This window comes from Leptonychotes weddellii, chromosome 16 (genome assembly GCF_054177405.1).
Source record: "Leptonychotes weddellii isolate Sample4059 chromosome 16, ASM5417740v2, whole genome shotgun sequence".
NCBI lineage: Eukaryota > Metazoa > Chordata > Mammalia > Carnivora > Phocidae > Leptonychotes > Leptonychotes weddellii.
The window spans coordinates 42633543-42660389 of NC_138384.1; the positions used below are offsets into that span (position 1 = coordinate 42633543).

The following is a 26847-nucleotide window of genomic DNA, read 5'->3' on the forward strand; positions in this document are numbered from 1 at the left end:
CTCAGTACCCCCTTGGTATACTGCTGTCTGTGGTGTAGCCTTTCAGCTTCTTAGCAAACTGTATTTTCCCATTCTTGTCCTATTTCACATACGTTACTTATAAAAGCTCTTTTGCTACTCTGACTTGTATACACTTGAACTGGGATTTAGAATTCTAGATAATCTCAGACATCAGATTGGGATCCATCTATGCATGCATTTCTTGAACACCTACTAACTGCTCGGCACTGTTAAAAGCTGTCAACACTGCAAAATGCTTGTCCTTATTGATACTGTACTATGGTGGGAAAGACATGTAATTTTTGAAAAATGACTTAAATCGTGTGTCAGGTGGCAGTAATTTTGTTTTTGTTGGATTTCATTAATGCTAAGTGGTTGGTTTCCATCACTGTATAAGCCAGAGTATTTCATATATGGTGAAAAAGATAAGCTGAACCATCCTGAGGTTCATTAAAGTCTCATACTGTGTCCTAAGTGTGAAATCTTGACTCTTTGTACAAAGTTTTCACTTGTCCACATCTCTGAATTCTCTCCCTATAGGAGGGAACAATCAAAGTGAGCTGAGGACCGTTCAAGACAGAGGACCACATGAAGAGCTTTCCTGCTGGCAAATCTGGCAACACATTGCAAATGACCTATCCAGATGTCAAAACTCCATGATAAATAGTTCTCAGCTTCACAAACAAGGTGATTCCCCCTGCCAGCTTGGGGCAGGACTCTCTATTCAAATTTCTGAAGATGAGAACTGTATACTAAATTGTGAAGTGGATGGTCCTAATGGTACTGAAAGCTCAGACTTTGCAATTTTGAGAGCCCAGGACTCATGGAGGAAAACTTCTTTGACTGAGTCACAGAGTTATCGGAATAGATACCAACAAATTTCCATGAAGAATAAGCTGTGTCAGTGTAAACAGGATGTTGATCCCATCAGTTGGATTTCACATCACCTAGATCCTGGAATACACAGAAGTGACCAATCTTATAGCGACGATGATTGTGAGAAAGACAGCATGAAGATTTCAACATTGGACCAGGATAGTATGACTCACACAGGACAAAAACCTTACGAGTGTAATGAATGTGAAAAATCCTTCAGTGATCTCTCTACCTTTGATCTTCATCAGCAGTTACACTCAAAAGTGAAGTCTCATACCTGTAGTGAATGTGGAAAAGGCTTCCGTTATAGCTCAGTTCTTCGTATTCATCAGAGAGTTCACGTGGAAGAGAAAGGCTGTAAGTGTGGTGAGTGTGGTAAGGAATTCAGTCAGAGCTCACTTCTGCAAACCCATCAGAAAGTCCACACTGTAGAGAAGCCATTTAAATGTGAGGAGTGTGGGAAGGGCTTTGGTCGTAGATCAGCACTTACTGTTCATTGCAAAGTCCACACAGGAGAGAAGCCTTATCATTGTGAGGAGTGTGGGAGGGCCTTCAGTCAGGCCTCTCATCTCCAGGACCATCAGAGAGTCCACACTGGGGAGAAACCATTCAGATGCGATGCATGTGGTAAAAGCTTCAGTCGGAATTCACATCTTCAATCCCATCAGAGAGTCCACACGGGAGAGAAACCATACAAATGTGAGGAGTGTGGGAAGGGCTTCATTTGTAGCTCAAATCTATACATTCATCAGAGGGTCCACACAGGAGAAAAACCCTACAAATGTGAGGAATGTGGTAAAGGCTTTAGTCGGCCTTCAAGTCTTCAGGCCCATCAGGGTGTTCACACTGGAGAGAAATCTTACATATGTAATGTGTGTGGTAAAGGCTTTACTCTGAGTTCAAATCTTCAAGCACATCAGAGAGTCCACACAGGAGAGAAGCCATACAAATGCGATGAGTGTGGGAAGAGCTTCAGGAGGAACTCCCATTATCAAGTTCATCTGGTAGTCCACACAGGGGAGAAACCCTATAAATGTGAGGTATGTGGAAAGGGCTTCAGTCAGAGTTCATATCTTCAAATCCATCTGAAGGCACACAGTGTAGAGAAACCTTACAAGTGTGAGGAGTGCGGGCAGGGCTTCAATCAGAGTTCCCGACTTCAGATTCACCAGCTGATCCATACTGGCGAGAAACCGTACAAATGTGAAGAGTGTGGGAAGGGATTCAGTCGTAGAGCAGATCTCAAAATTCACTGCAGAATCCACACAGGAGAGAAACCATATAATTGTGAGGAGTGTGGGAAAGTATTCAGGCAGGCCTCAAATCTTCTGGCCCATCAGAGAGTCCATAGTGGAGAGAAACCATTCAAATGTGAGGAGTGTGGGAAGAGTTTTGGTCGCAGTTCACACCTTCAAGCCCATCAGAAAGTCCACACGGGAGAAAAGCCGTACAAATGTGAGGAGTGTGGGAAGGGCTTCAAATGGAGCTTGAATCTTGACATGCATCAGAGGGTCCACACAGGAGAGAAACCCTACAAGTGTGGGGAGTGTGGTAAGCACTTCAGTCAGGCCTCAAGTCTTCAGCTTCATCAGAGCGTCCACACTGGAGAGAAACCTTACAAGTGTGATGTGTGTGGTAAGGTCTTTAGTCGCTCTTCACAGCTACAGTCTCATCAGAGAGTTCACACAGGAGAGAAACCTTACAAGTGTGAGACGTGTGGTAAGAGCTTCAGCTGGCGATCAAATCTTACCATTCATCACAGAATCCATGCTGGTGATAAATCCTGTAACAGTAATAGGAGTGGGAAGAACATCAGAGAGTCCACCCAGGAAAATAGTTGTATAAAATGATTTCTTAAAACCCAAGTGTCATGTGAATTCTTCCAATCATGAAGTTCAAAAGGAAAAAATCATTTATTTCACGAAAGTCAATGTTTGAGCCACCACTTAACATACCCCAGTAGTCAGGAGGCCACACAGCAGAGAACACTTGAAAGTGGCATAGTAAGTAAGGTACAGTTTGAACTTGGACCTTTATTAAATACTACTCAGGGGAGAGGCTTTGGAAAGGATGAGTTTTATCAGGCCTTGTAGAAAAGTATGATGGACACACTAAAATTAATGCCCGTTAGAATGTAAGCTCCATAAATGCAGAGACTTGTTCTCTACGTAGTCTTAACATTGCCAGGTACTTGGGAGGTGCTCAATATTTGTTAAATTAATAAATGGGGGAAATGTATATTTGAAAATTGTGTTGAGATCACCTCCAGAATTTCATAAAAATTTGTATTCAGAGCGGGTAACCTACGTGTGGCCTTAATAAAATTAATTCAGGGAGACAGTTGAAAGGCGAGAAAACTACTCAGTACTGCAGTCTGTCCTAGTAATTTGGCATTGCCTTGTGATGAGCTCCTGTCTTTCCCAGCCTCTTATCAAGTTGGGTCTTATCTTGGACTTTGAATTTACATTGCATAAAATCAGTGGATAGTTATCTTTTGTGACAGCATAGACTGAAAATTGATTGCTAATCCTACAATAAGCCATTACACTGTTTATTTTTATTCTCAAGAATGTCAAGGCAGGGGTTTAAGTGTCAAAGTTATACTAATGACATACATTTCTTAGTAAATGTTGAATTGATCGTTGGTTTCTTATTCTCCACATTTCCATCCAGACTGGATGTGATTGCCTTCTAAATACGGGTTTTAGCATTACTTTCATTGAAACTTCTTAGGTAGGGACGCCTTGGTGGCTCAGTCCATTAAGCGTCTGCCTTCAGCTCAGGTCATGATTCTGGGGTCCTGGGATTGAGTCCCACATCGGGCCTCTTGCTCAGGGCGGAGCCTGCTTCTCCCTCTGCCTGCTGCTCCCCCTGCTTGTGTTCTCTCTCTGACAAGTAAATGAATAAAACTTCAAGAAAAACAAAAAACTTCTTGGGTAGAGAGGCTATTTGAAGTAGATTACTTTTGTCAAGTTCTTTACCCTATTACTCCCTCTCCCCAGGAGTAGAAAGAGGAAAAAATTACTTGTTGGAATGTGGTAATTTTATCAAACACGTTGGTTAGTGGGGCATGACTGACTTTCACACCTTTTCCTAGCAGTGGATTGAGTAATGGCTTTTTAGTTTTGTTTTTTTTGTTTAGAGCGAGACTCCCAGGCAGGCTCCACACTCAGCACGGAGCCTGACACTGGGCTCGATCTCACAACCCTGAGATCATGATCTGAGCTGAAATCAAGAGTTGGACGATTTAAAAAAAAAAAAGAGAGAGTTGGGCGGTTAACTGGATGAGCCACCCAGGTACCCAAAATAATTGCTTTTTGAAGTTGGTCAGTATATATCAAAATACAGAATGTGGAATCCCTTTCATCAGGAGATGATAGAATAAGAATTTATGATTAGGAGATTCAAATAGAAAAAGATCAGTAGCACATCAGTGCTGTTAATTTTGTAAAAGTGGAAATGTTCATCAGTAGGAATTTATATAAATATATTTTGATAAACTTATGCAATAACAGATTCATTAAAATGATGGCTAAGACTTAAGATAGAAGAAGTAACAGTTTAAGGTAGTTTAGGGACATCAAATACCTTAAACGTGTGTGTCTCTGAATGGGTTAATAGTGCATTCAGTCATGTGAAGGGATATTTACCCTATATAAAGTGGCAAGATTTTCAGGGATTTTTCAATATTTTACTCAGATTTTTAATTAAGCCTCAGTTTTATAGTAAAATACTGTTACTTTGTGGTAACAGTACACTATAATTTAAAAAATTTATAAGAACATATCCCTTACAGTGAGAAATTCTATCATCATGTGGTATGTAAAACCAAAACTAAGGAATAGAACTCTGGAAATCAGTTGTTAAAAAAATTTCTGTGGTCATTCAGAGACAGATATATTAGCGAGTGTAACCATATATTTGTAATTATTGTATTTGAAGTTTAAGCATAAGTCCATGTGAATAGAAGATTCTAGTGAAATTCCAGCAGTGGAAATTTATACATCCTGATTCTTGTCAGACTTCCCTACTGGGTGAATGGATATCCCAGGGTGCTGGCAGTCCCTTCCAGTCTGATTAGGGAAGTAGCTGAGTCTTTCCAGACACCATGGCACAGAGAACCTTGAACTGTGGGAGGAAAGGAATGATGGGAAAATTGTTTACAGAGTAACTGAGTAGGCAAATCACAAAGATGGAGAATGAAAGTACATCTGTTTTGAGGTGAAATTTAACAAAGATTGCCTAAGGAAAAGATACCCATAAGGGAGCATCTAGCATGATGGGAACAAGCTGTTGAGCGGGTTTGAATACCATTTCACTGATACTTAACGCTTATTTGGTTAAAGGGCTTTACTCAGCAAATACATATATATATATGGTTTCCAAAGTTGACTTCTTGGACCACACCTTCACATGCTATGTAAAGTATATGCTACCTCAAATTGTGTTAGATATGAGAAATCCTAGGCCTTCCATGTTGGGTTTTGTTTAGTAGATACCAGGATAGCCCATCAACCCTCAAGGTAATTTTAGTTTAGTGTGTTAAACAGAAGCTTGGCAAGCTGTTTCCTGTGGGCCAAATGTGGTCCACTGCCTTTAAAGCTTTATTGTGACATCGTCATGCCCATTCATTTATGTATCTATGGCTGTTTTCTCATTGCAGTGAGAGAGTTTAGTAGTTGTGACAAACACTGGCCCACAAAACCCAAAATACTTTCTGGCCCTTTACAGAAAACACCTGTCGATCCCTGTGTTAAACCAAAAAGATTTGTCTCCCATAACTGGAAAGGCCGCAAGTAGAGCAGAATTTCAACCTGGTTCAGTCGGGATTTCAGAATGGTTTCCTTTTGATTCTTTTATCTGCCCTTCTGACTGATCTTGTTCTTTAGGTTGGTCCAAAGATGGTGGTAACAATAGGGACTTCCTGTTTCTTCACAGCCAGTGAAAGAGAACTAGTCTTTCATTTGTAGTAATGGGTAGTTCACTACTCTCTCCGAGTGTGCATGGTTCCTCTGACCTTGACTCCCATCTGCACTAAAGATTAAACTTCTTTGTATCCAGTTCCATTGACCTTTGCAGGCCATTCAGTTTCAACTCCCACTTGACACCATCGGCTCACACTTATTTTGGCCTCTGGGAGATTTTCCTATCTTAGTTTTGAGCGTGGCTACATATTAACACTTTGGGGACTTGTTATATAGAGTAAGCGTTTCTTTTTCTTTTCTTTCTTTTTTTTTTTTTTTTAAAAAAAAAAGGGACCCAAAGTCAAATTCAGTCAGCAACTGAATGATAACACATTGATTGGTTCACAACCTTGTAGATTCTTTTACCGTTATAGGGCATCAAAGGGAAGGATAGAATCCTGAAAAATTGAGGTGGGAATATATGGGCAGGTTCTAACAAAGTTGAGGTCTTTGACCTCTAAACTTAGGTGAATCTCCTTTGCCGTTAGGAGGAAGCCTTTTGCTCTGCTCTGACGTAGTCTCCTCTTGCCTGAAGAACCTGTAATGATCTCCCCCAAGATGGTTTCCTTGCAGGAAACTGGATCCTCTGGTGAGCTTTTCTTATTCTGACCTGAGTCAACATGAGAGTTGTGGCCCTGCAGCCAATTCCATAACGTGAGTCAGTTCCCATTTCCAGAGCACCTTAAAGGTCAGGCTGGGTCCTTTTTAAAGAATCTGATATACCGCCAAAACTGTATACCATAAATTGTTCTAGACTTCCTCAAAGTGACTTGCAGCTATATTTTATGGAGGTTATATATTAGGTAAGTGGAAATAACCAGAATATGGAGGGATTACTAGACACTGGAGATGACATTACTCCTGGAACCTCAAGTACACTGTGCTCAGCAATTAATAGTGGGGCTTATAAACAACAAATAATGGAGGCTTTTGCTCAGGTCCATATGTGATAGTCTGAATGGATTCCTGAGCCCATCATCTGGTTATTTTCCAAGTTGCAGAATGCAGAGTTGCAATAGAAATACCCAACAATTGGCAGAATCCTCACCTTGGTTCTCTCACCAATGAAACAAGGACTATTTTGATAAGAAAGGACAAGTAAACACTGTAACTGCCTTGTATGTACCAAAATAGAAAACCAAAAGCAATACCACATTCTTCAAGGGATTCTAGAGTTTAGTACCCCTAGCGGTATCTTGGAAGCCATAGGGGTCATGTTTTCTATCATACCCTCTTCAGTTTACTCATGTGACCTGTGCAGAAGACCGGCGAATCTTGGAGAATGACATGGGATTATTGTAAATTTAATTAGGACTTGACATGACTTGCAGCTTCAGATGAGGTTTTATTGCTGGAGCAAATCACCACATCTGCTGGCACCTGGTATGCAGCTATTGTGCTTTTCCCCCTCTATACCTGTTAGTAAACATCATCCAAAGAAGTTCAGTTTCATCTGGTAGGGCCGTTGATACGCTTTTATGGCCCCAGCTCTGAGCTATGCCAACTTTTCAATCTTTGTTCACAGTTGAGTCCAGGAATTGGCAAACTACTGTCCAAGGGGCAAATCTGGCTGCCACTTGTTTTTGTAAATAAAATTTTACTGAAACATAGCCATGACCACTCTACATTTTGTCTATGGGGCTTTCAGACTAATATGGCAGAGTTGAGTATTTGTGAGAGTTGTCTGTGTGGTCTGCAAAGCCTAAAATAATAACTATCTGGCTCTTTACAGAAATGATTTTATGACCCCTGATATATGATGACATATGAAGTGTCTGTGACAGATATGGACACTGCACGGAGCTCGCAGCATACATATTTGGGATTTGGAAGCAATGTTATGCCATTCTCTGCAGATGGCATTACTCCTGAGAAAGCAGCTTCTAGCTTCTTTGATCCCTAGTTAAAACTAAATATTTGGCGGGCGCCTGGGTGGCTCAGTTGTTAAGCGTCTGCCTTCGGCTCGGGTCATGATCCCAGGGTCCTGGGATCGAGCCCCGCATCGGGCTCACTGCTTGGCAGGAAGCCTGCTTCTCCCTCTCTCACTCCCACTGCTTGTGTTCCTGCTCTCGCTGTCTCTCTGTCAGATAAATAAATAAAATCTTTAAAAAAAACTAAATATTGGGCGCCTGGGTGGCTCAGTTGGTTAAGCGACTGCCTTCGGCTCAGGTCATGGTCCTGGAGTCCCGGGATCGAGTCCCGCGTCGGGCTCCCTGCTCGGCAGGGAGTCTGCTTCTCCCTCTGGCCCTCCTCCCTCTCATTCTCTCTCTCTCAAATAAATAAATAAAATCTAAAAAAAACAAAAAACACTAAATATTTGGCCATGAGCCAGGAAGTTACCATGCAGTGAAGTCATAAATTTGAGCATGCCAGCAGCATTTCAGCATCAAGAGGCAGTGACACAGATGAGACTGGGTTTAGACAGAAGTCACAAGCTGCCTGAACAAGTGATTCAGATTGCCATAGCTCCTATTCCTGCTACTGTGACTCCCGTCTCTCAACCCATGCCAGTGGCCTCATGAGGAGTTCTCTGATCAGTTGAATGAGAAGGGAAAAATTTGGTAGTCTTCTCCAAAGAGAATTACCCAACCCCCTGCTAGGAATTTGGTTACACCAGACCACTTCCACCATGGAAGGGACAGCACACTGTTTTCACTGGAGAAAAGTTGCTCTAGATAAGGAATTGCCTTTCCTGCTCCAGTGCTTCTGCAAAAGCACCATCTGTGGACCTTACAAAATACTGTGTTCTCCCTCATGGTATTCCATCTACCACTGCTTGTGCTTTAAAAAAAAAAAAGAATTGTAGCAATTAGGCTCATGTTTGCAGGATTCACCGATCTTATACCATGTTCCCTGTTAACTGTTCTGCCTCAGTAGCTGGATGTGCCTGGATTCTCAGAATTCCTACAAACTCTGATACCTCCTTCCACATTTGTGTAAGGTTTAATTCCTATTTTAAAATTCCCTTATCTCTAAAATCATTGTGACACAGCTTTCCTGATTGAACACTGGCTGATATTGAACCCTGGAGTGTAAGTGCCTGACGTTAAGCTATTGGTTGCTGAGGCATCCATTTAAAAAAAAAGTCATTTTGAATAATCATATTGCCAGCTATATGACATAGTTTCTAGCAAAACAAACAGATGAGGATCTAGGCCATCTACATCCATGAGCTTACCCTTTCAGTCGCCGTGGGTGACCTAGATAACTGACCACTTGGGTGACCTGGCTTCTGCTCTTCCATCCCCTAATTCCATTTGTATGTTGCCGTTTAGCCAATAATGAGTGAACCCACATGAAGCCCCAGACATCCCACCCTTGGACTCAATCAAAGGCAAATAGCACAACTCAACAATGGGCCAAAGGATTTGAACAGACATTTCTTCAAAGAAGTTAGAGAAATGGCCAATAAGCACATGAAAAGATGGTCAACATCATTAGTTGTTAGGAAAATGTAAATCAAAACTATAATGAGATAGGGCGCCTGGGTGGCTCAGATGGTTAAGCGTCTGCCTTCGGCTCAGGTCATGATCCCAGGGTCCTGGGATCGAGTCCCGCATCGGGCTCCCTGCTCCTTGGGAGCCTGCTTCTCCCTCTGCCTCTCTCTCCCTCTCTCTGTCTCTCATGAATAAATAAATAAAATCTTTAAAAAAAAAAAAACTATAATGAGATAGCATTTCACATTCACCAGACTGGCTATATCCAAAACAAAACAACTAGATAATAAAAGGATTGGAAGTGGAGAAATCAGAACCATCACACGTTGTGAGTGGGAATGTACAATGGTCTGAAGCCTTTGGAAAACAGTCCAGCAGTTTCTCAAAGGTTAATCTAGCTATTATTTGTAAATGTAAGCATATGAATATGCTGTGAACCAACAAATGCATTCCTTAGATATGTGTCCTAAATAAATTCTCATACATTTGTATAGGACTATGGAGATGTATTGCATCATTATTGCCAATGGAAAATTGGGTGTCTGTCATGGAAGAGTAAATAGATAAGATGTTGTAGGCGAGTTCTATAAGATAGATTAGATGTGGGGCACCTGGGTGGCTCTGTCTGTTAAGTATCTGCCTTCAGCTCAGGTCATGATCCCAGGGTCCTGGAATCAAGCCCCGCATCGGGCTCCCTGCTCAGCGGAGAGCCTGCTTTCTCCTCTCCCTCTGCTGCTCCTCCTGCTTGTGCTCTCTCTCTGTCAAATAAATAAAATCTAAAAAAAAAAAAATAGATTAGATGTATGCTAAAAACATGGATGAATCTTAAAGACATACTACTGAATGAGGAAAGTAAAAAATCAATTTAGTTTTTTGCACAATACCACATATAAATTAAAAATATGTGTACACAAAACCACACCACACATATTTTGCACAAGAACACACACAAAAAGAAATAGTTGACCCTAGAACAACACAGGGATTAGGGACACTGTCCCACCCAATTGAAAATCTGCATATAACTTTTGACTTCCCCAAAGCTTAATAGCTTACTATTGACCAAAGCATTACTGATAAACAGCACATATTTTGTATGTTACATGTATTATATATTGTATTCTTACAATAAAGTAAGCTAGAGAAAAGAAAATGTTATTAAAATCATAAGGAAGATAAAATATATTTATAGTACTGTACTATATTTATTGAAAAATAATCCATGTATAAGAGAACCTTCATGGTTCAAACCTGTGTTGTTCAAAAGTCAATTGTACATCAAATGAAATAATATCCTATGGGATAGACGAGTGAATGAAAGTGTTCCATGGGGAAAATAAAGGAATAAATGCAAAATTATTTTATCATATTTTATCACATCTGTCCAGGATTTCAATTGTACTGAAAAAAATTTCTGAAATATGCTTTAAAATATTTCAGCAAGAATCTTTTTTGAAAAGTGTGAATAGGCTAAAAGGAACAAGAGTTTTTGTCAAATGCATAAAATATTCCAGCAAGAATCTTTTTGCAAAGTGTGAATGGGCTAAAAGAACAAGAGTTTTTGTCAATGCACAAAAGAAAGAAAAAGAGATAAAAGATATAAAGATTGAAAAAGAAGAAACAAAACTGTTATTTACCAATGACATGATTATGTATTTAGGAAATCTAAAATAACTTACAACTAAGTTATTGGAATTGATAAATAAGCTTGACCGGTTTGCTGGATACCAGGCCCAGTACAATTTCATTAAAAGGGTGATATTCAGCATTCTCTTCTGATTCCTGTCCTCAGAGATAAAAATTTCAACATTTTATTGCTAAGTATTACATGTAATTGTTGTGTAGGTCTCTTTAGAGGTTATGTTGCTAAAGAAAAAGCCATCGTATTTTAGTTTTAAGGTGGATTTTTCTAGGGGTTTATAACCATTTCACATATATTTTCAAATTTATCACTGTAATGTTTCCCTTAATGTTTTCTTAATATCTTTACTGATGTTGCCATTTTTTTTTTTTTATTTGCGAGAGAGAGAATGAGAGAGAGCACGAGAGGGAGGAGGGTCAGAGGGAGAAGCAGGCTCCCCGCCGAGCCGGGAGCCCGATGCGGGGCTCGATCCCAGGACTCCGGGATCATGACCTGAGCGGAAGGCAGTCGCTTAACCAACTGAGCCACCCATGCGCCCCTGATGTTGCCATTTTTATCACTGAAATTGGTAATGTGTCCTTTCTGTCTTTTTTTTCTTGGGTCACTCTTATTGAACTTCATCAATTTTATTGTTTTATTCATAGACTGGTCTTCTGGTCTTTTAAAAAAATTCAGTCTATTTTGTTTTCCATTTCATGAATTTCTTATCTTCATCCTTTCTTTCCATCTACTTACTGTAGTTTTTGTTTTCTGTTTATTAAATTCCTGAGATGGATGTTTCCATTTTTATTTTCAGCTTCTCTTCTGTTTTAGTAAATGCTCTTAAGACTCTACAGTTCCTCCTAGGTATTAAAACTTCCCACTCTGATTGCAAATGTTTTTCTCCTTGTAATTCTGTCAATTTTGGGGTTTTTTTGGGGGGGGGGTAGGGGCAGAGGGAGCAGGTGAGAGAGACTCTCAAGCAGGCTCCATACCCAGTGGAGAGTCCTGCATGGGGCTGGATCCCACAACCCCAGGATCATGTCCTGAGCCAAAATCAGGAGTCAGTAGCTTAACTAACTGAGCCACCCAGGTGCCTCTTAATTTTGCTTTTTAAAGTTTCCTTTATATTACGTGTAGGCTGTTATTCTTGATAATTTGAAGCTTATGAAGTGTTTCTTTGTATACCTCATAATGCGTTTATCTTCAAGGACTATTTGTCCAGTATTAATACATTTTAAAATTATAGAAATAATTTGAAGCCTAGGATGATGTTCTCTTTCTCTAGAAGAGATTTTCATTTGTTTTTGCTAGGTGCTTGAAGAGTGTGACAAAAAAGGTTCGCTCTAATCCAATTTCAAGTAGTGAGGTGATTTGGAGTTTGTCTTCACTCTCTAACAAAGACAATCCATTTCCGTTCTATTTTTACTGCTGCAGGGCAGCTCTTTGGGATTACTTACCACCCTACCCCGACCCTCGTGAGCCCCTCCCCCCCGAGTGGCTAAAGTGCTGCTCAGTTTTCAATAACAGAATCGGTAGGAGCCACCAAGGAAGAAACTCACAGCCTAAAATGACACAATTTCACCAAGATTCACTCTGGCCCTCTAGGCGTTAATACACAGAGCTCAGGGTACCCGGAAGTATTTTCGCTTCAAAGGGCGGAGCTCGAGCGTCATTCATCTCGGGCATTCTGGGAGGTGTAGTCTGGGGGGGAGGTGTCCTTGTAGCCAGGAGCACTTCCGCTTCTGGACGGCGGGGCGCGGGAATTGTGGGAAGTGGTCCAGGAGTTCCCTCCAGTCGGAAGGAGATTCGCTGTAGGAGGGCTACGTTGCTGCTCACCTTCCTGTCAAGTAGATGTATCTTCCATCCCAGGGACCCTTCCAAGCCTGGAACTGCCCAAGGCTGGGCGGGGAGCCAGCAGGGCCCCTGTTCTCTGGAAAAGTAGGAGAAGCCGCGGCCGGCAGAGGAGAGTGGAGTTGGGAGAGATTTGCGTTCCCCTCCTCTAAGCCTCCCGCATGGAGCACCTGGTGCTGCTAGGGGTTGGGACGGTCCGGGTCTCGTGTCTGAAGGTCTCCTAGCACTCCAGCCGGCTTTGCTCATCTACCAGTCAGCTGTTGCTAGCAGAACAACGTTATGCGATTTACTTAATCTCTCTTGGTCTCGTTATTCTCATCTTTCAAGTAGTGTCATTGGTAGTGGTTCCTTATCATTTTACATGAATTAATTCATGAAATGACCACAACAGCCTTATGAGATAGATAATGCTATTTTTTTTTTTTTTAAAGCAGAGGTAGTTGGGAATAAAACATCCTACTAACACGGAAAGTCCTCTCTACATAATGTAGAAAAGTAAACTATCTTATTACTGAATACTCACATTCAGAGCACAGTATAGTAGGTAATTTGGGGGAAGAGATTACAAAGAATGAAGTTTCACACTATACAGTCAAGCAGTTACAAGCTTTTTATACCATTATATTTTTAAAAACTGGATACATGCAGTCCAACCACTAGATACATGCATTCTCAGATTAACAATATCTTGTCTTCCTATAAGAGGACTTGACTGCACCATTTGCTGCAAATTCTTTGATAAATTTATGCTAAATTTACTTGGGAATCGTCTTAGTTAATTGACTTTATCCGAGGGAGTAATGAAATGTATCTTATCTCCCCTGTTAACAGATCTACAGTTCAGAGAAAAGCACCTTGGTTCAACTCCCACAGTGATAGGGACACTGGATTATTTTCTCAGACGTTTACATTTAAAGGGTACAAAGCCCCGACCTTTATTTTTTAATTTTTAATTTTTTAATTTAAGACCCAGACCTTTAAAAAACACTTCTGGATTTTAAACTTGGTAAGAAGCTTATTTAGCTTCTAACAAGATTTACATGTGTGTCTAAAAGTCAGAGAAAAGATCCAAAAAGCACTGGGTTTCCTATGGAAATGCTCTAAGAAAAAGGGCAGGGAGAATGCATCTTTTGGACAAGGAAAATTCTTCTTTTTTCTTTTTACTTACTCTTGGTGAGCTTACCTTGTTTGCCCAAAACTTACAGCTGGTAAGAGGCAGAACTGCCACTTGAACCCAAGGTGTTAGAGCCTCAAGTCTATGGTTTAATCTCAATGTTGTACATTTAAAAAAAAATAACATAGGAAATAGTTCTGTATATGGTTTGAGGAAGTCTTTTTCTATCAGATTTGGAAGATGGTTTGGGGCTTTATACTTTATATTCTCATTATAGAAAAATGCATGCCCATTATAGAGAGATTAAGACTACAAAAATATAAAAAAGAAAGAATAGGAATCACCCATAACCTCAGGATTTAGACATAACCACTGTTAACATTTGTAATGCATTTACGCCTTGGTGCTGTACCAAAAATGGTATTTCTTCCTTAAATATTTATTATGGAAAAACCCGAATGTGCACAAACAGAGAAAATAGTGTAATGCACCCCGCATCAGTCATCTGCAACCCTTGTCAACATTTTTCCTGTCTTATTTCATCCGTTCCCCTTCTCACACAAAATACTTTCTTGGAGGATTGGGGGAAGGAGGAGCTGACATATTTCTTTTAAGTAGGCTCCATGCCTAGTGTGGAGCCCAGTGCAGGGTTTGAACCCACGACACTGAGATCAAGAGTCGGACGCTTACCCGACTGAGCCACCCAGGCACCCCAGAGCTGATGTATTTTAAACCAAAACCAAGTCCCAGTCATAGAGTCAGTAGAGTCCAAAATCCGTTAACATGTCGATTGTATATGGAGAGCAAAGGAGAGTAAATGTTAACTTCAGGGTTTTCATTCTTGGCAACTAGGAGGATGGTTGTTATATAAGGAAGTCAGGAGGTATAGAAACATTGAAGTTTGGAGAGGAGTAATTATGAATTTGGTTTCTTTATTTGAAGTTTGATTTGGCATAGTCCTGTAGATCTTCATTTTTTATTTGTTTCTCCTTTAGGTACATGCTACTTTGTTGCAGGGCGTGTGTCCCCTTCTTTACAGTGTGCTCCTCACCCAGCCAGAGACTTGGCAGAAGTTCTTCAGTATTTGTGGTCAGTGTAGCTGCCCAACATCCTGAAACACAGGCTTGCATCTCAGTTAGATTTTACTCAGAATTTCTGAAATGGATTTGGGAAACAATAAAAGGGAATAATACAGATTTTAGTGATCCTTTATCTCACTTTTAGCGGGATGCAGAACATGCCAGTTTTTTCCATAGCATTCAAAAGTTGATGTACAATTATTGATAATATTTTAATGATCTTATTATTTTTTAAAAAGATTTTATTTATTTGTCAGAGAGAGAGAGAGCACCAGCAGGGGGAGCAGCAGGGAGAGGGAGAAGCAGACTCCCCGCTGTGCAAGGAGCCCGATGCGGGACTCGATCCCAAGACCCTGGGATCATGACCTGGGCCAAAGGCAGATGCTTAAATGACTGAGCCCCCCCAGGCGTCCCTACTTTAAGGATTGTAAAGCAAAGTTACTAAACCAACCATCCCTCATTTGTGTTTCCCATCATCTGAGGATAATATTTACTTTTTATAGGATGGTCATGAGTCAGGTAGGGTTTCCAGTCCCCTTACATGTACTTATCAAGATGTTCCTCATCTCAGTTCTATTATCTCCATTTTGCAAGTGGAGAAAAAAGGGACAGAGTTCACAGAATAAGTGGCAGGATTAGTATTTTATTTATTTATTTATTTATTTTTAAAGATTTTATTTATTTATTTGAGAGAGAGAGAATGAGAGAGAGAGCGAGTACATGAGAGGGGGGAGGGTCAGAGGGAGAAGCAGACTCCCCGCCGAGCAGGGAGCCCGATGCGGGACTCGATCCAGGGACTCCAGGATCATGACCTGAGCCGAAGGCAGTTGCTTAACCAACTGAGCCACCCAGGCGCCCCGCAGGATTAGTATTTTAATCTAGGCAGCCTGATTCCAAGCCTGTAGTCTTTGTTATTACACACTGCTTTTATTATTATTTTTTAAAGATTTTATTTTTTTGACAGAGAGAGAAGCAGGGGGAGAGGGAGAAGCAGGCTTCCGCGGAGCAGGGAGCCCGATGCGGGGCTCGATCCCAGGACCCTGGGATCATGACCTGAGCCAAAGGCAGACGCCCAACGACTGAGCCACCCAGGCCCCCCTACACACTGCTTTTATTAGCGTACAAGACAAAAACCCACAAGAAGTCTTACTGGAATAAGGAATATTTAAGCTGTAGATGAAGACTACACCCTGGAAGTGAACAGAGCACCTGGGTATGACATAATGAACAGCAGATACAAAGAGGCTTTTTGTAGGAGTACAAGCTATTCACTATGGCTGGGCATGAATAGAAAGAGGATTTGAAGAGGAAAAAAGCACGGAAGGTTCCTGTTTGTGTGACTTGCTAAAGCATTTGGAACTTCTCTTGAGAGCACTAGATAGAAATGCAGGTGAAAATAACTGAATTTCCATGTTATGCTATATCTCTCTGGTGTCAGGAAGGGGAAAAAAAAGATTGAAATGAAGTATCTGTTCATGTTGATTATACTCTGGTTGTCAAATGCCAAATTTTGAAACCTGGCTTTAGCACTTGCTAATTTAGTAACACCGGCAAATTACTTAACCTTCCTCTGCCTCTGGCTCTTAAGCTGTAAAATGAAAAAAGTAATAGTATTTACCTAAAAAAAAAGTTGTGACAAGAGAATCCCAGAGTCTAAAGTGTTTGGAATAGTCCCTAGCACACACTAAGTACTTCATGAGAGATAGTTGTGTGTAACAGAAGAAATACATGTTTATTATTGAGAGTTAGATGAAAAAGGAAAGAAGCCTCAGTTCTTTTCACTGCCATGGTTAAGAATTACAGGACAGCGAAAGGAAAGGAAAGCAGAGCAAAGTTGTATTAAAGTACACTCCAAGGGAGGAGCAGGCCAATCTAGAGAGACAATGCACCTCCCCCCCACCCCGGACAAACTCCCAGGGGTGGGCTTATATCAATTTTTTCTTTGGGGCTGGTCCAAGGTCACAACATTTGAGTGACAGGCCTGGATTATATAATAAGTAGCCAATTACACATGTCCTTTTCCAAAATATATTGGAAATGCCTGCACAGGGTAGGAAACTGCGACATTATTTCTCTTCTGGAGACAGGTCCTATAAGGACAAGAGGCTGCTTTCTGCACAAGTGCAACTAGCGCAACAAACTTAACTCTTCCTCTGCCAGGATGTTGTAACCGCAAAATGACTGCTACAGGATGGAATAGGGTGGTCCCTGGGTGGTCCTTGTTTGGGGCTCTCCATCAGGATATCTAAGGTCCATCCTCTTGTCGCCCATGCCTAGCTTCCTGCCTAACACGTTCAGTAAATAAGAAATGCAAACATATATTGTAGTGGATATATGGATATTTTTAGGTATTCCTCTCTGCTCGCCATCTTTATTTCTTTGAAACATCAGTGCTGTCATGTATTTGAGCAAATAATAATAGTGACCATTTCATAAAAATCTAATTAAAAATAATGTATCCATCCCTCAAATTCAGAAGTCTGAGAAATGATGACAAACGCCCCAGTTGGGAAATTGATCATACAAGTATGCTGAAGCTTGTCTTTTTACTCTTGAGTATGTCTAGTTGTCCTCAAAAGCCAAGTTTTGCATTATTTGTGCTATTCACAAAAGTTGACATCTACAATACAGTCTGCCTCCATTGCAATTTTTTGGGCTCTCATTCTTTTTTATATCTAAAAAGTGTCTGAAACTGCAAAATAAAGGCTATCATTTTATCCCTTCGTCTAGTAGTAGTGGGTACAATTTCTTTAGTAAAGGATCACGTGACCTGCTTCTATTACAAACTTTCTTTAAAGCTATTTGCTAAGTACGTTTTGTTTGTTTGTCAATGGGAAAAAAACTCGACTTCACTGGCATCAGACAACTGCTTTATGTCTGTACATGGCTTCCCGGATTCTGGAAGTTGCAGTCCTCGAATTACCAATGGGGAGATTTGCTGGGGGGAAGGGGGTGGCTTAAGGGGGCGGATATAGTTCCTCCTCCTCTTGGGGGTTATGGGTAATGTAGTCCTCAACTCTGTCCGGAAACAAGGGGCGGCTGAGGCCCTTGTTCCCCCTCGGGACTTCTGGGAAGTGTAGTTCCGGGGCGCCGTGTAGTCTGAGGCACTTCCGCCCCGGAAAAGCAAGGCCGCCACCATCTTTTCGGTCCGGAGGTGAGTCGGTCTTGCACCCCCCACGAGCCCTCCGAGCGTTTTCGGCCTGAGCGTGGGACTAGTCGCTACCTAGCCGGCCGTGTTAGGATGGAGAAGTCGCGGCCGCCGGCGGAGGCTGAGAGACGGAGGGCAGAAGTTTGGATCCCTCAGCTCTCCTCCCCCACTTACCAAGCAGCGCTGCTACTCCTATCGGTACACTATCTGGCGACTTGTTCTCTGCGCTCTACTTTCCTCCTCTGTAAAGTAGCGCGCGCGCGCGAGAGTAACCACTGGGTAGAGTTGTGATTCGCAGTAAACGAGACAATACGTGTCCAAAGCTTTGAAAGGTGGCGGCACGGGATAACGGTTGGCTCTTGCTATTGATACCAGTAGTTCTGTCCCCAGCGCCCTTTTGCCGGGAAGCCGCAGTGCAGGGAGCGAGGCCAGGGCTGTGGGAGCAACGGCATGGCCCCGCTGTCATCCTCCCGGACACCGAGCTCTTCCCGAGCTTTCCCCATCTCTCGTTTAGGAGGTCCCGAGTCACCCGCGCCGGCGCCCGGGGATGTCCGCTGCAGTTTATCCGCGAGACGGACGGGGTCGTGCTGTCCCGTCGAGTCCTGTTCTTCACCCCCGCCCCTGACTTCGGAAAGGGGAGGAAGGAAGGACTTCTCACTGGCTCCTCCGCGCATAGCCCCGGGTGCGTACAAGCGAAAGTGCTTTCTTGATCTGTCGTCTCTGTTTTCCGCTCATCAGGTTTCCTTCACTCAGTGAGTGACTTACTAGGGAAATGTCCCAATATTTATTGCATCCACCTGCGAACGTTTAATCTCCGTGTTAATGTGTTGAGTGTATATGTGAGTTTTAACCACAAGCACGTGTGTCTATTTTTGAATTTACCACGTTTTACATTTCTTTTTGTTCTCCTTTCTTGTCTTCAGTTTGGTTTCCTTTTATTTGCTCTCAGCTGGTTTGGAATAAAAACGGTTGTCTGTCTCAGATACTAAATTTAGCCAGTATGTGTTCTCATTCTGAGAAATGTAGAAACTAAACATGTACTTGATATTTGATGATGGCACCTCACCACCACCGCCTTTTTTAAACTGGGGGGCCGATTATAAGTCTGTATTTTGTTAAAACCACCCTCCAGATTGGTCCTATCGTTCTTGGGCCTTTTTTTTTTTTAATAACAAAAACGCAATGTTTTCTTACCATTGCTTCTTTTCGGGTTCGTATAGTTATGATTGTTCTTCATCTTTGTTCAACTGAAATGTCCTTTTTTTCTCCTTCGTGTCAATAATCATTCGGTTGAGCATAGAATTCAAGTTTGACAATTATTTTCTTCCTTTTGGAGATAGCATTCAGTCGTTTGAGATCTCCATTCTGTTTCCTTGATTCTGTCAATCAGATTGTCATTTCTATTGGGTAAACTATTTTCTTTCTGGGAGCTTTAAGGATTCTTGTTGTTGTTTTTAGTTCTTTGCATTCCTGCATTTCAGCATGATTTTTTAGGATGTATTTATGTATTATTTATTTTTAAAGATTTTATTTATTTGAAAGAGAATGAGAGAGAGAGAGAGGGGAGGGTCAGAGGGAGAAGCAGACTCCCGGTTAAGCAGGGAGCCTGACGTGGGACTCGATCCTGGGGCTCCAGGATCATGACCTGACCCGAAGGCAGTCGCCCAACCAACTAAGCCACCCAGGCGCCCCAGACTGTATTTATTTTTAAAAAATTTTTAGAGGTGGGGAAGGGGCAGAGGGAGAAGGAGAGAGAGAATCCCAAGTAGGCTCCATGCTCAGTGCAGAGCTCCAAGTGGGGCTGGGACTCAAACCCTGAGATCATGACCTGAGCCAAAATCAAGAGTCTGCCGCTTAACTGACTGAGCCACCCAGGTGCCCCAAGAGTGTATTTATTTTTATTTATACTGTTCAGAATTGCTGTATATGAACTCAGCAATTATCTTTTGAAATAAGACCTCTCTGCTATTTCTTCTGTTCTCTTTTCTTCATACTCCTTCTATTGGAGAAATGTTGGAGCCTCTCAATCTATCTTCTATGTCTTGATTTTTATTTTGTATATTTCTTTATCTCCATGCACATAGGATAAAAGGCTTTTACCAATAAACCTTTTTGACTTCATAAAGTAAATTGACTCGAAATGATGCTTTGCTAATACCAGTGTGGATGAAATGTTATTAGGTGGGCAACAAATTATTAAGTAAGAAGAAATTTATTTATTTTTAGTTAGATAAGTAAGAAGAAATTTTAAGTTGGAATTAGGATTTTCAGAGAATAAAGGTGACTTTTATAGGAGAGTATTAATATGTGAGGTCCAGATACCTTTCAGGCCTTTTTTGCTGTTGTTGGAAAAGACATCTGCAGATACAGTTTATGATGCAAAGTATCGTCTGCTTTTTTGCAGCTGCAAGAAAAAGGGACTCCTGGTTCTTTGAACTTTCCATCTACTCATTTAATCCGTGGAACAACCTAATGAGGTGGGTATGATTTGCAGTTCTTATATTCATGTGCAGATGATCACAGTGAGGCCCAGTTTTTTCTTTAACACCCCCAATGTTATATAGATGGTAAATACTGTTTCTAGCATTTAAGCATAGACCCTAGACTTCAGAAGCCATTGTTTTTTTAACCTACGTGTTAACAATACCCTTCATTTCCTACATCCTCAGGATGAGAAATTCTTATAGTAGGGATATTGCATTTGGTTGTACAGGTTGTTCACTGTCCAGTGGCCCCTGGCTGACAGACTTGGTAGTTGGAATCTGCTCCATGCTCTGCTTACCATTGCTCTATGCGGCGACATCTGCCTGGAAGTAGGAAAGCTTTCATATAATTTCTGCAAAGATCCACATGGGCTCCCTGGCCTGCATCTCATGTCTTCTTTGTCCTTCCCCAGTTATGCCTTCCCAGGACTCTGACCTTCCCCAGAAGGAGCAGGAGAAAATGACCAAGTTTCAGGTAAGGCATTCTTTTCTGTCTCCTCACATGTGATTTAATTTCTCACAGATTAGGCACATCTCTCTCCTCTTCCTTGGAAAAGTTAATGGAAAACAACAGATTTCTTTCTTTCTTTTTTTTTTTTTTTTTTTAAGATTTTAAGCGAGAGAGGGAACACAAGCAAGGGGAGTGGGAGAGGGAGAAGCAGGCTTCCTGCCAAGCAGGGAGCCTGATGCGGAGCTCGATCCCAGGACCCTGGGATCATGACCTGAGCCGAAGGCAGACGCCTAACGACTGAGCCACCCAGGTTCCCTAAGGCTTTCTATTTATTTATTTCACTTAGATTGTCGAAGATTTTTTTTAAAAGGAGTTATGTCCTATTTGGCCAGAGTCTAGAGATTCAGGAACACTTACACTCTCTTGCATGAAAGGTAAATTGGGAAAACCTTTTGAGACGGAAATCTGCCACTGTGCTTTGAAAATTTTGAAAGTGTTTATTCTGTGACTTTGCAGTTGCAGTACGGTCTCTGTAAAAGGATCTTTGCAGCATTGATTAAAATTAAAAATCTTGGGGAGCCTGGGTGGCTCAGTCGGTTAAGCGTCTGCCTTCGGCTCAGGTCATGATCCCAGGTCCTGGGATTGAGTCCCGCATTGGTCTCCCTGCTCAGCAGGGAGTCTGCTTCTCCCACACCCTCTCCCTCTGCCCTTCCCCCTGCTTGTGTGCTCTCGTGCTCGCTCTCTCTCAAATAAAATCTGAAAAAAAAAAAAAAGAAAATTGAAAATCTGTAATTATACATGATTTGGATGATGAAAAATAAATCATCAATTCTAAGGAAAGTTAAAATCTGTGGTCATAAAATGGAATGAGACACTATAACGATGATAATTGTTCAGATTTATTGAGCAATTTGCTACATGCCAGGCACCATTCTACGTGCTTTACATATACTCAGTCATCTAATGTTTTCAAACACTTTGTGGTATCGATGACATTAAAGAGAAGAGAAAATGGAGAGAGTGGGAAGTTAAGGAATTTCCCCAAGGTCCTAGAATTAAAACTTTGAAATTTGAGCAGAGTGCCTTCACCAGCTGTGAACGGGGCAGGTGGACACAGCATGTACGTTGAAAACACAGAAGAGCTGTGTGCTTGTCCTGAGAGGGCTGCCGAAGGCCTGTGAACACTGCAGACATTACAAACAGTGACAGAATCCAAGCTTTGTGGGGTGGTCGGGAGAGAACAGTGAGGGGAGACAACTGTGGGACTGAAATCTGCCTGGGCTCCCTCCAAACTGTCAACAAATTTTTTGGTAATCCTCTTGATCCTTCTCGGTGCTGCCCCTTTTCCAGTGGAGGTTATGGGATTGAGGTTGCGTGTGCTCGGTGTTGTAGGAGGCCGTGACGTTCAAGGACGTGGCAGTGGTCTTCACCATGGAGGAGCTGGGGCTGCTGGACTCCACCCAGAGGAAGCTGTACCGAGATGTGATGGTGGAGAATTTCAAGAACTTGGTCTCAGTGGGTGAGAACAGGCGCCCCATGACACCCCCTTGAGAGTCAGTGTCCTTAGTTGTTCCAAAGCTTTGGACCTTTTGAATTGGTTCCCTGACCCTGAAGACACAAGTTTCTGTAATCCCTGGGATTACAGGCATAGGTTTTCCTGGTCTTTCTGCTCAGGTAAAATTCTGTCCAGGGGTGGTTTTGCCCCCAGGTGACATTTGGCAATGTCTGGAGACACTTTTGATGGTTACAACTGGGGTTGGGGAGGGGTGCCCCTGGCTACCAGTGCTGCTTAAACCTCCTACAATGCACTGGACAACCTGAAGGACAAAGAATTAGCCAGTCCAAATATTGCTAGTGCCTCAGTTGAGAAACCCTGTTTAGTCATGGCATTAATACAGTACCCTGTGCTGGCGTGTTTTTTTGTTTGTTTTGTTTTGTTTTTTGTTTTTTTCCCAATGAAATAGAATAAAACAGAATAAGGATAGAAACTATCAGAGTTCCTTATCAAGACCTGCTCACATTGGAGCAAAAACTGACCATTTGCGGTGAGTGGTGTGAGAGTGTGGGAAATAGGATGAGAACAGACGTTGGCTAAATCTAATTTTATTTCTGTCTAGACATGAACTAGGTCATGACCTAAATTTACTTATCATGATCGAGAAGTCCCTAAAATACCACTTAAAAGGTTCTGAGGGTTGTAGAACTTGGATAAAAATATATTTTAGCTGCGTGTGTATCTTAGAAGTGTATATCTGCCTTTTCATAGGACATCTTCCCTTCAAGCCAGATATGGTATCCCAGTTGGAGGCAGAAGAAGAGCTTTGGATGATGGAAGGAGAACCCCAAAGAAATGGGTATTCCAGGGAAGACCACGTGGCTATTCCTTCAGGTACCAGCTAATCTGCTGCTCACCACGTCCGTGATGACCACTCTTGTCCGAGTACTGTCCTCCCTTTCCTGGACTGCGACAGCAGCCTCCATATTGATCTCCCTGCCTCCTCCCTTGCCTTCCTGTCATCTGTTCGGCACATGGTACTGGAGTGATACCACATGGTACCTCAGTTAGAAAGCAAGTGAGGCCATGCCATTCCCCTGCTGAAAACCCTCCAAAGCTTCCCATTTCACTCAGAGCCCTCACAGTGGCCTGCAAGACCCTACCCGATCTGGATTCCTCACCAGGTTCCTCTTTGATCAACCTTGCTTTTACCCTGACTTAGATCGTTCCTGGCATCCTGGCTCCCCTGGGGTGTTCTCTCTGCTGTTGCAGGGCCTTCGACTAGCTCCCCCTCTGCCTGGGCAGAGAGGCGGTGGCCCCTCCCTTACTAAGGTCTTTGCTCGGATTTCTTCGGCATCCGCTCGGCCTTCTGTGTCTGCCCTTTCAGACATCATCCCTCTCTCCGTTCTCCAGGCCCTCACCCTGCCTTATTTTGTGTCTGAGTACTGATCGTCTCCTGACCTACTAAAACATTTTTATTTACTTGTTCACCATCGACCTTCCCATGAAGTAGGAATTTTGGCAGCTTCATTTGCTGTGTCTACTCAAAGTCTCGGATGGGCCTTCTGCATAGGAGGGGATCCTGTGCACTTGGTAAATGAATAAGTTGTTTCAATAGTTACCGTCCTTGTAGAAGTGAGCGATGATACCAGCCTTTCCCGGATGGGAAGAATACCTAGTCCATGTCCCCAGCCTTCCAATTTCTTCCCACCTAGCCTTTTTCACTGCCCCCATCCTTCTCTTGCCCTCTCTCTCTTATCTTTCGCCTCACTTCTCCATCTCCTTTCCTTTCTCTTTAATTTACGTATTCCTCAGTTCTCCCCATTTAGAAATTAAAAACAATATTCCCAGAGCAAGTAAATTCATATGCTGTCCCTCTGCTGGAAAAATGAAACAGAGAAGCCTGTCTGCAAAAGTGATAAATTAGGCGACGAATTCTGTTAGTAATTGATGGATGTACCCCCTTCTTGTTTTGTCCTTTTCCATATTTATGTTACTTCACGTTTGATGTGTTCAGGATGTTAGATTCTTGCTTCACTTCTCTGGGTCTTATTTTCGCGTGCAGACTTAACCTCGGGAATGATGACCCTAATAAGTATTGTTACTTCTCAGTTTTGCATGATAGACCAAGTCTCTCTTGTAACAAATCTTGTAGCATTTTCTGCCACCTTTTCTCAAAGGTTTTTTTTTTTTAAGATTTTATTTATTTATTTGACAGAGACATAGCGAGAGCAGGAACACAAGCAGGGGGAGTGGGAGAGGGAGAAGCAGGCTCCTGGCTGAGCAGGGAGCCCGATGTGGGGCTCGATCCCAGGACCCTGGGATCATGACCTGAGCCGAAGGCAGACGCTTAACGACTGAGCCACCCAGGTGCCCCTCTCAAAGGTTTTTTGAACTCTTCAACGTCAGCATATTTCTGTGTTTTGCAATCATGCCCCACATTCAAAAACTGTCCTAAAATGCTCTTTGTAGGTCACAAGAAGACAAATTAAAAGGCTTATTTTTATAAAGATTCTTAAAAATGAAAAGCTTACAGATATTGGAGACAAGTGGACATCACATCTCTGTTACTCCTAGAGATGGCCAATAGGTTTAGAGCACACTAGTGTGACCGGTGGATTGTTCTGGAACATTGTCTTCCAGTGAATGTCTAATATAATTCTCATTTCTGAGACATCTTTGAATATGTAAAGATTCATACTGATTAACCTTAGAAGATAAAAGCTATTCACAGTTATCAGGATGCATAACTAAACTATCAGAAATTATTAATGCCAGTATGCCCGGCAGTTCATTCATCAGCTCTCATGTAACAAGCTCAGTTGGCTACCTCGTTCATACAGCCAGCTTCCCACTTAACCACCCTCCCCTGTCTCTGACGCCAAAATAATCATAAAACCCATATATGGTAGTCGTTTAGTAGTTTGGACGTTCAGACGTCAAAAGACACTGATCTACCCGTGGAGATGAGGAGGGTCCTGGTTAGGAAAGAAAATTACAGACTTTGTGAAGTTTTCCAGTGCAGTTTGCATCCTGGCGGTATTAACTAGCTGGATAGAGCAACGTGAGAAGCCTTTTACATGCTGTAGTGAGTTGTGATACCAAACACCTGAAGTTAGCTTCACCAAACAACAACTTCCCAGGTTACGGGCACAGTCCTCCTCAAGACTGCCCACTGAGACATCAGATACCAGCTGGGCTTTCCAGGGTCATCTTCACTTCTGATCCAACTGGCATTCACTAGAATAACAGAATTCAGGAAAGCTCTACACTTAAAATTATAATTGCATTATAGCAGAAAGAATACAAATCAGCCATTATTTTTTTTTAAAGATTTTATTTTTATTTTTATTTTTTTTAAGATTTTATTTATTTGCAAGAGAGAGAATGAGAGACAGAGAGCATGAGAGGGAGGAGGGTCAGAGGGAGAAGCAGACTCCCTGCTGAGCAGGCAGCCTGATGTGGGACTCGATCCCGGGACTCCAGGATCATGACCTGAGCCGAAGGCAGTCGCTTAACCAACTGAGCCACCCAGGCGCCCTAAAGATTTTATTTTTAAGTAATCTCTACCCCCAAGGTGGGACTTAACTTAGCTCCAAGATCAAGAGTCAAATGCTCGGGGCGCCTGGGTGACTCAGTCGTTAAGTGTCTGCCTTCGGCTCAGGTCATGATTCCAGGGTCCTGGGATCGAGCCCTGCATCGGGCTCCCTGCTCAGCAAGGAGCCTGCTTCTCCCTCTCCCACTCCCCCTGCTTGTGTTCCCTCTCTCACTGTGTCTCTCTCAGTCAAATAAATAAATAAAATCGTTAAAAAAAAAAAAGACTCAAACGCTCTACTGACTGAGCCAGCCAGGTGCCCCCAAAAGAATACAAATTGGAACCAGCAAAAGGAAAAGATGCATAGGGTGGGGCCTGGGAGAGTTCCCTCCCACCACCCTCTGATAAGGACCCTTGTAACTATTTTGGGCCCATCCACATAATACAAGATAACTTCCGCATTTCAGGATTTTTTTTTTTTGAGAGAGTGCACATGCAAGCAGAGGAGGGGGGTGGTGAGGGTGAGGGGCAGAGGGAGAGGGAGAGAGAATCTTTTTTTTTTTTTTTTGATGTAGTGTTCCATGATTCATTGTTTGCGTATAACACCCAGCACTCCATGCAGTACGTGCCCTCTTTAATACCCATCACCGGGCTAACCCATCCCCCCACCCCTCCCCTCTAGAACCCTCAGTTTGTTTCTCAGAGTCCATAGTCTCTCATAGTTCATCTCCACCTCAGATATCCCCCCCTTCATTCTTCCCCGCCTGCTATCTTCTTTTTTTTTTTTTTT

General features: G+C 42.3%; 3 protein-coding genes across 17 annotated transcripts in view; 2 read left to right on the top strand and 1 right to left on the bottom strand.

Moving 5' to 3' along the window:
* Positions 1 to 3170, top strand: part of LOC102746854 (uncharacterized) — a 29819-nt gene extending 26649 nt beyond the window's left edge. For all 10 annotated transcript variants that reach the window (XM_081807030.1, XM_081807029.1, XM_081807027.1 and 7 more), the window contains one exon: positions 541 to 3170. In XM_081807030.1, coding sequence (XP_081663156.1) covers positions 541 to 2726 — 2186 coding nt within the window. In that variant the 3' untranslated portion in view covers positions 2727 to 3170. The remainder of the gene's footprint in view (positions 1 to 540) is intronic.
* ZNF229 (zinc finger protein 229) overlaps positions 1 to 26847 on the bottom strand; it is a 474727-nt gene that overhangs the window by 218806 nt on the left and 229074 nt on the right. The window lies entirely within an intron of this gene.
* ZNF227 (zinc finger protein 227) overlaps positions 18033 to 26847 on the top strand; it is a 14803-nt gene continuing 5988 nt past the window's right edge. The window contains exons 1-7 of one of the 6 annotated variants that reach the window (XM_031026628.2): positions 18033 to 18099; positions 18608 to 18775; positions 20498 to 20570; positions 20807 to 20906; positions 20990 to 21051; positions 22420 to 22546; positions 23294 to 23416. In XM_031026628.2, coding sequence (XP_030882488.2) covers positions 20885 to 20906; positions 20990 to 21051; positions 22420 to 22546; positions 23294 to 23416 — 334 coding nt within the window. In that variant the 5' untranslated portion in view covers positions 18033 to 18099; positions 18608 to 18775; positions 20498 to 20570; positions 20807 to 20884. The other 5 variants (XM_031026629.2, XM_031026630.2, XM_081807025.1 and 2 more) reach the window with 5 other exon arrangements.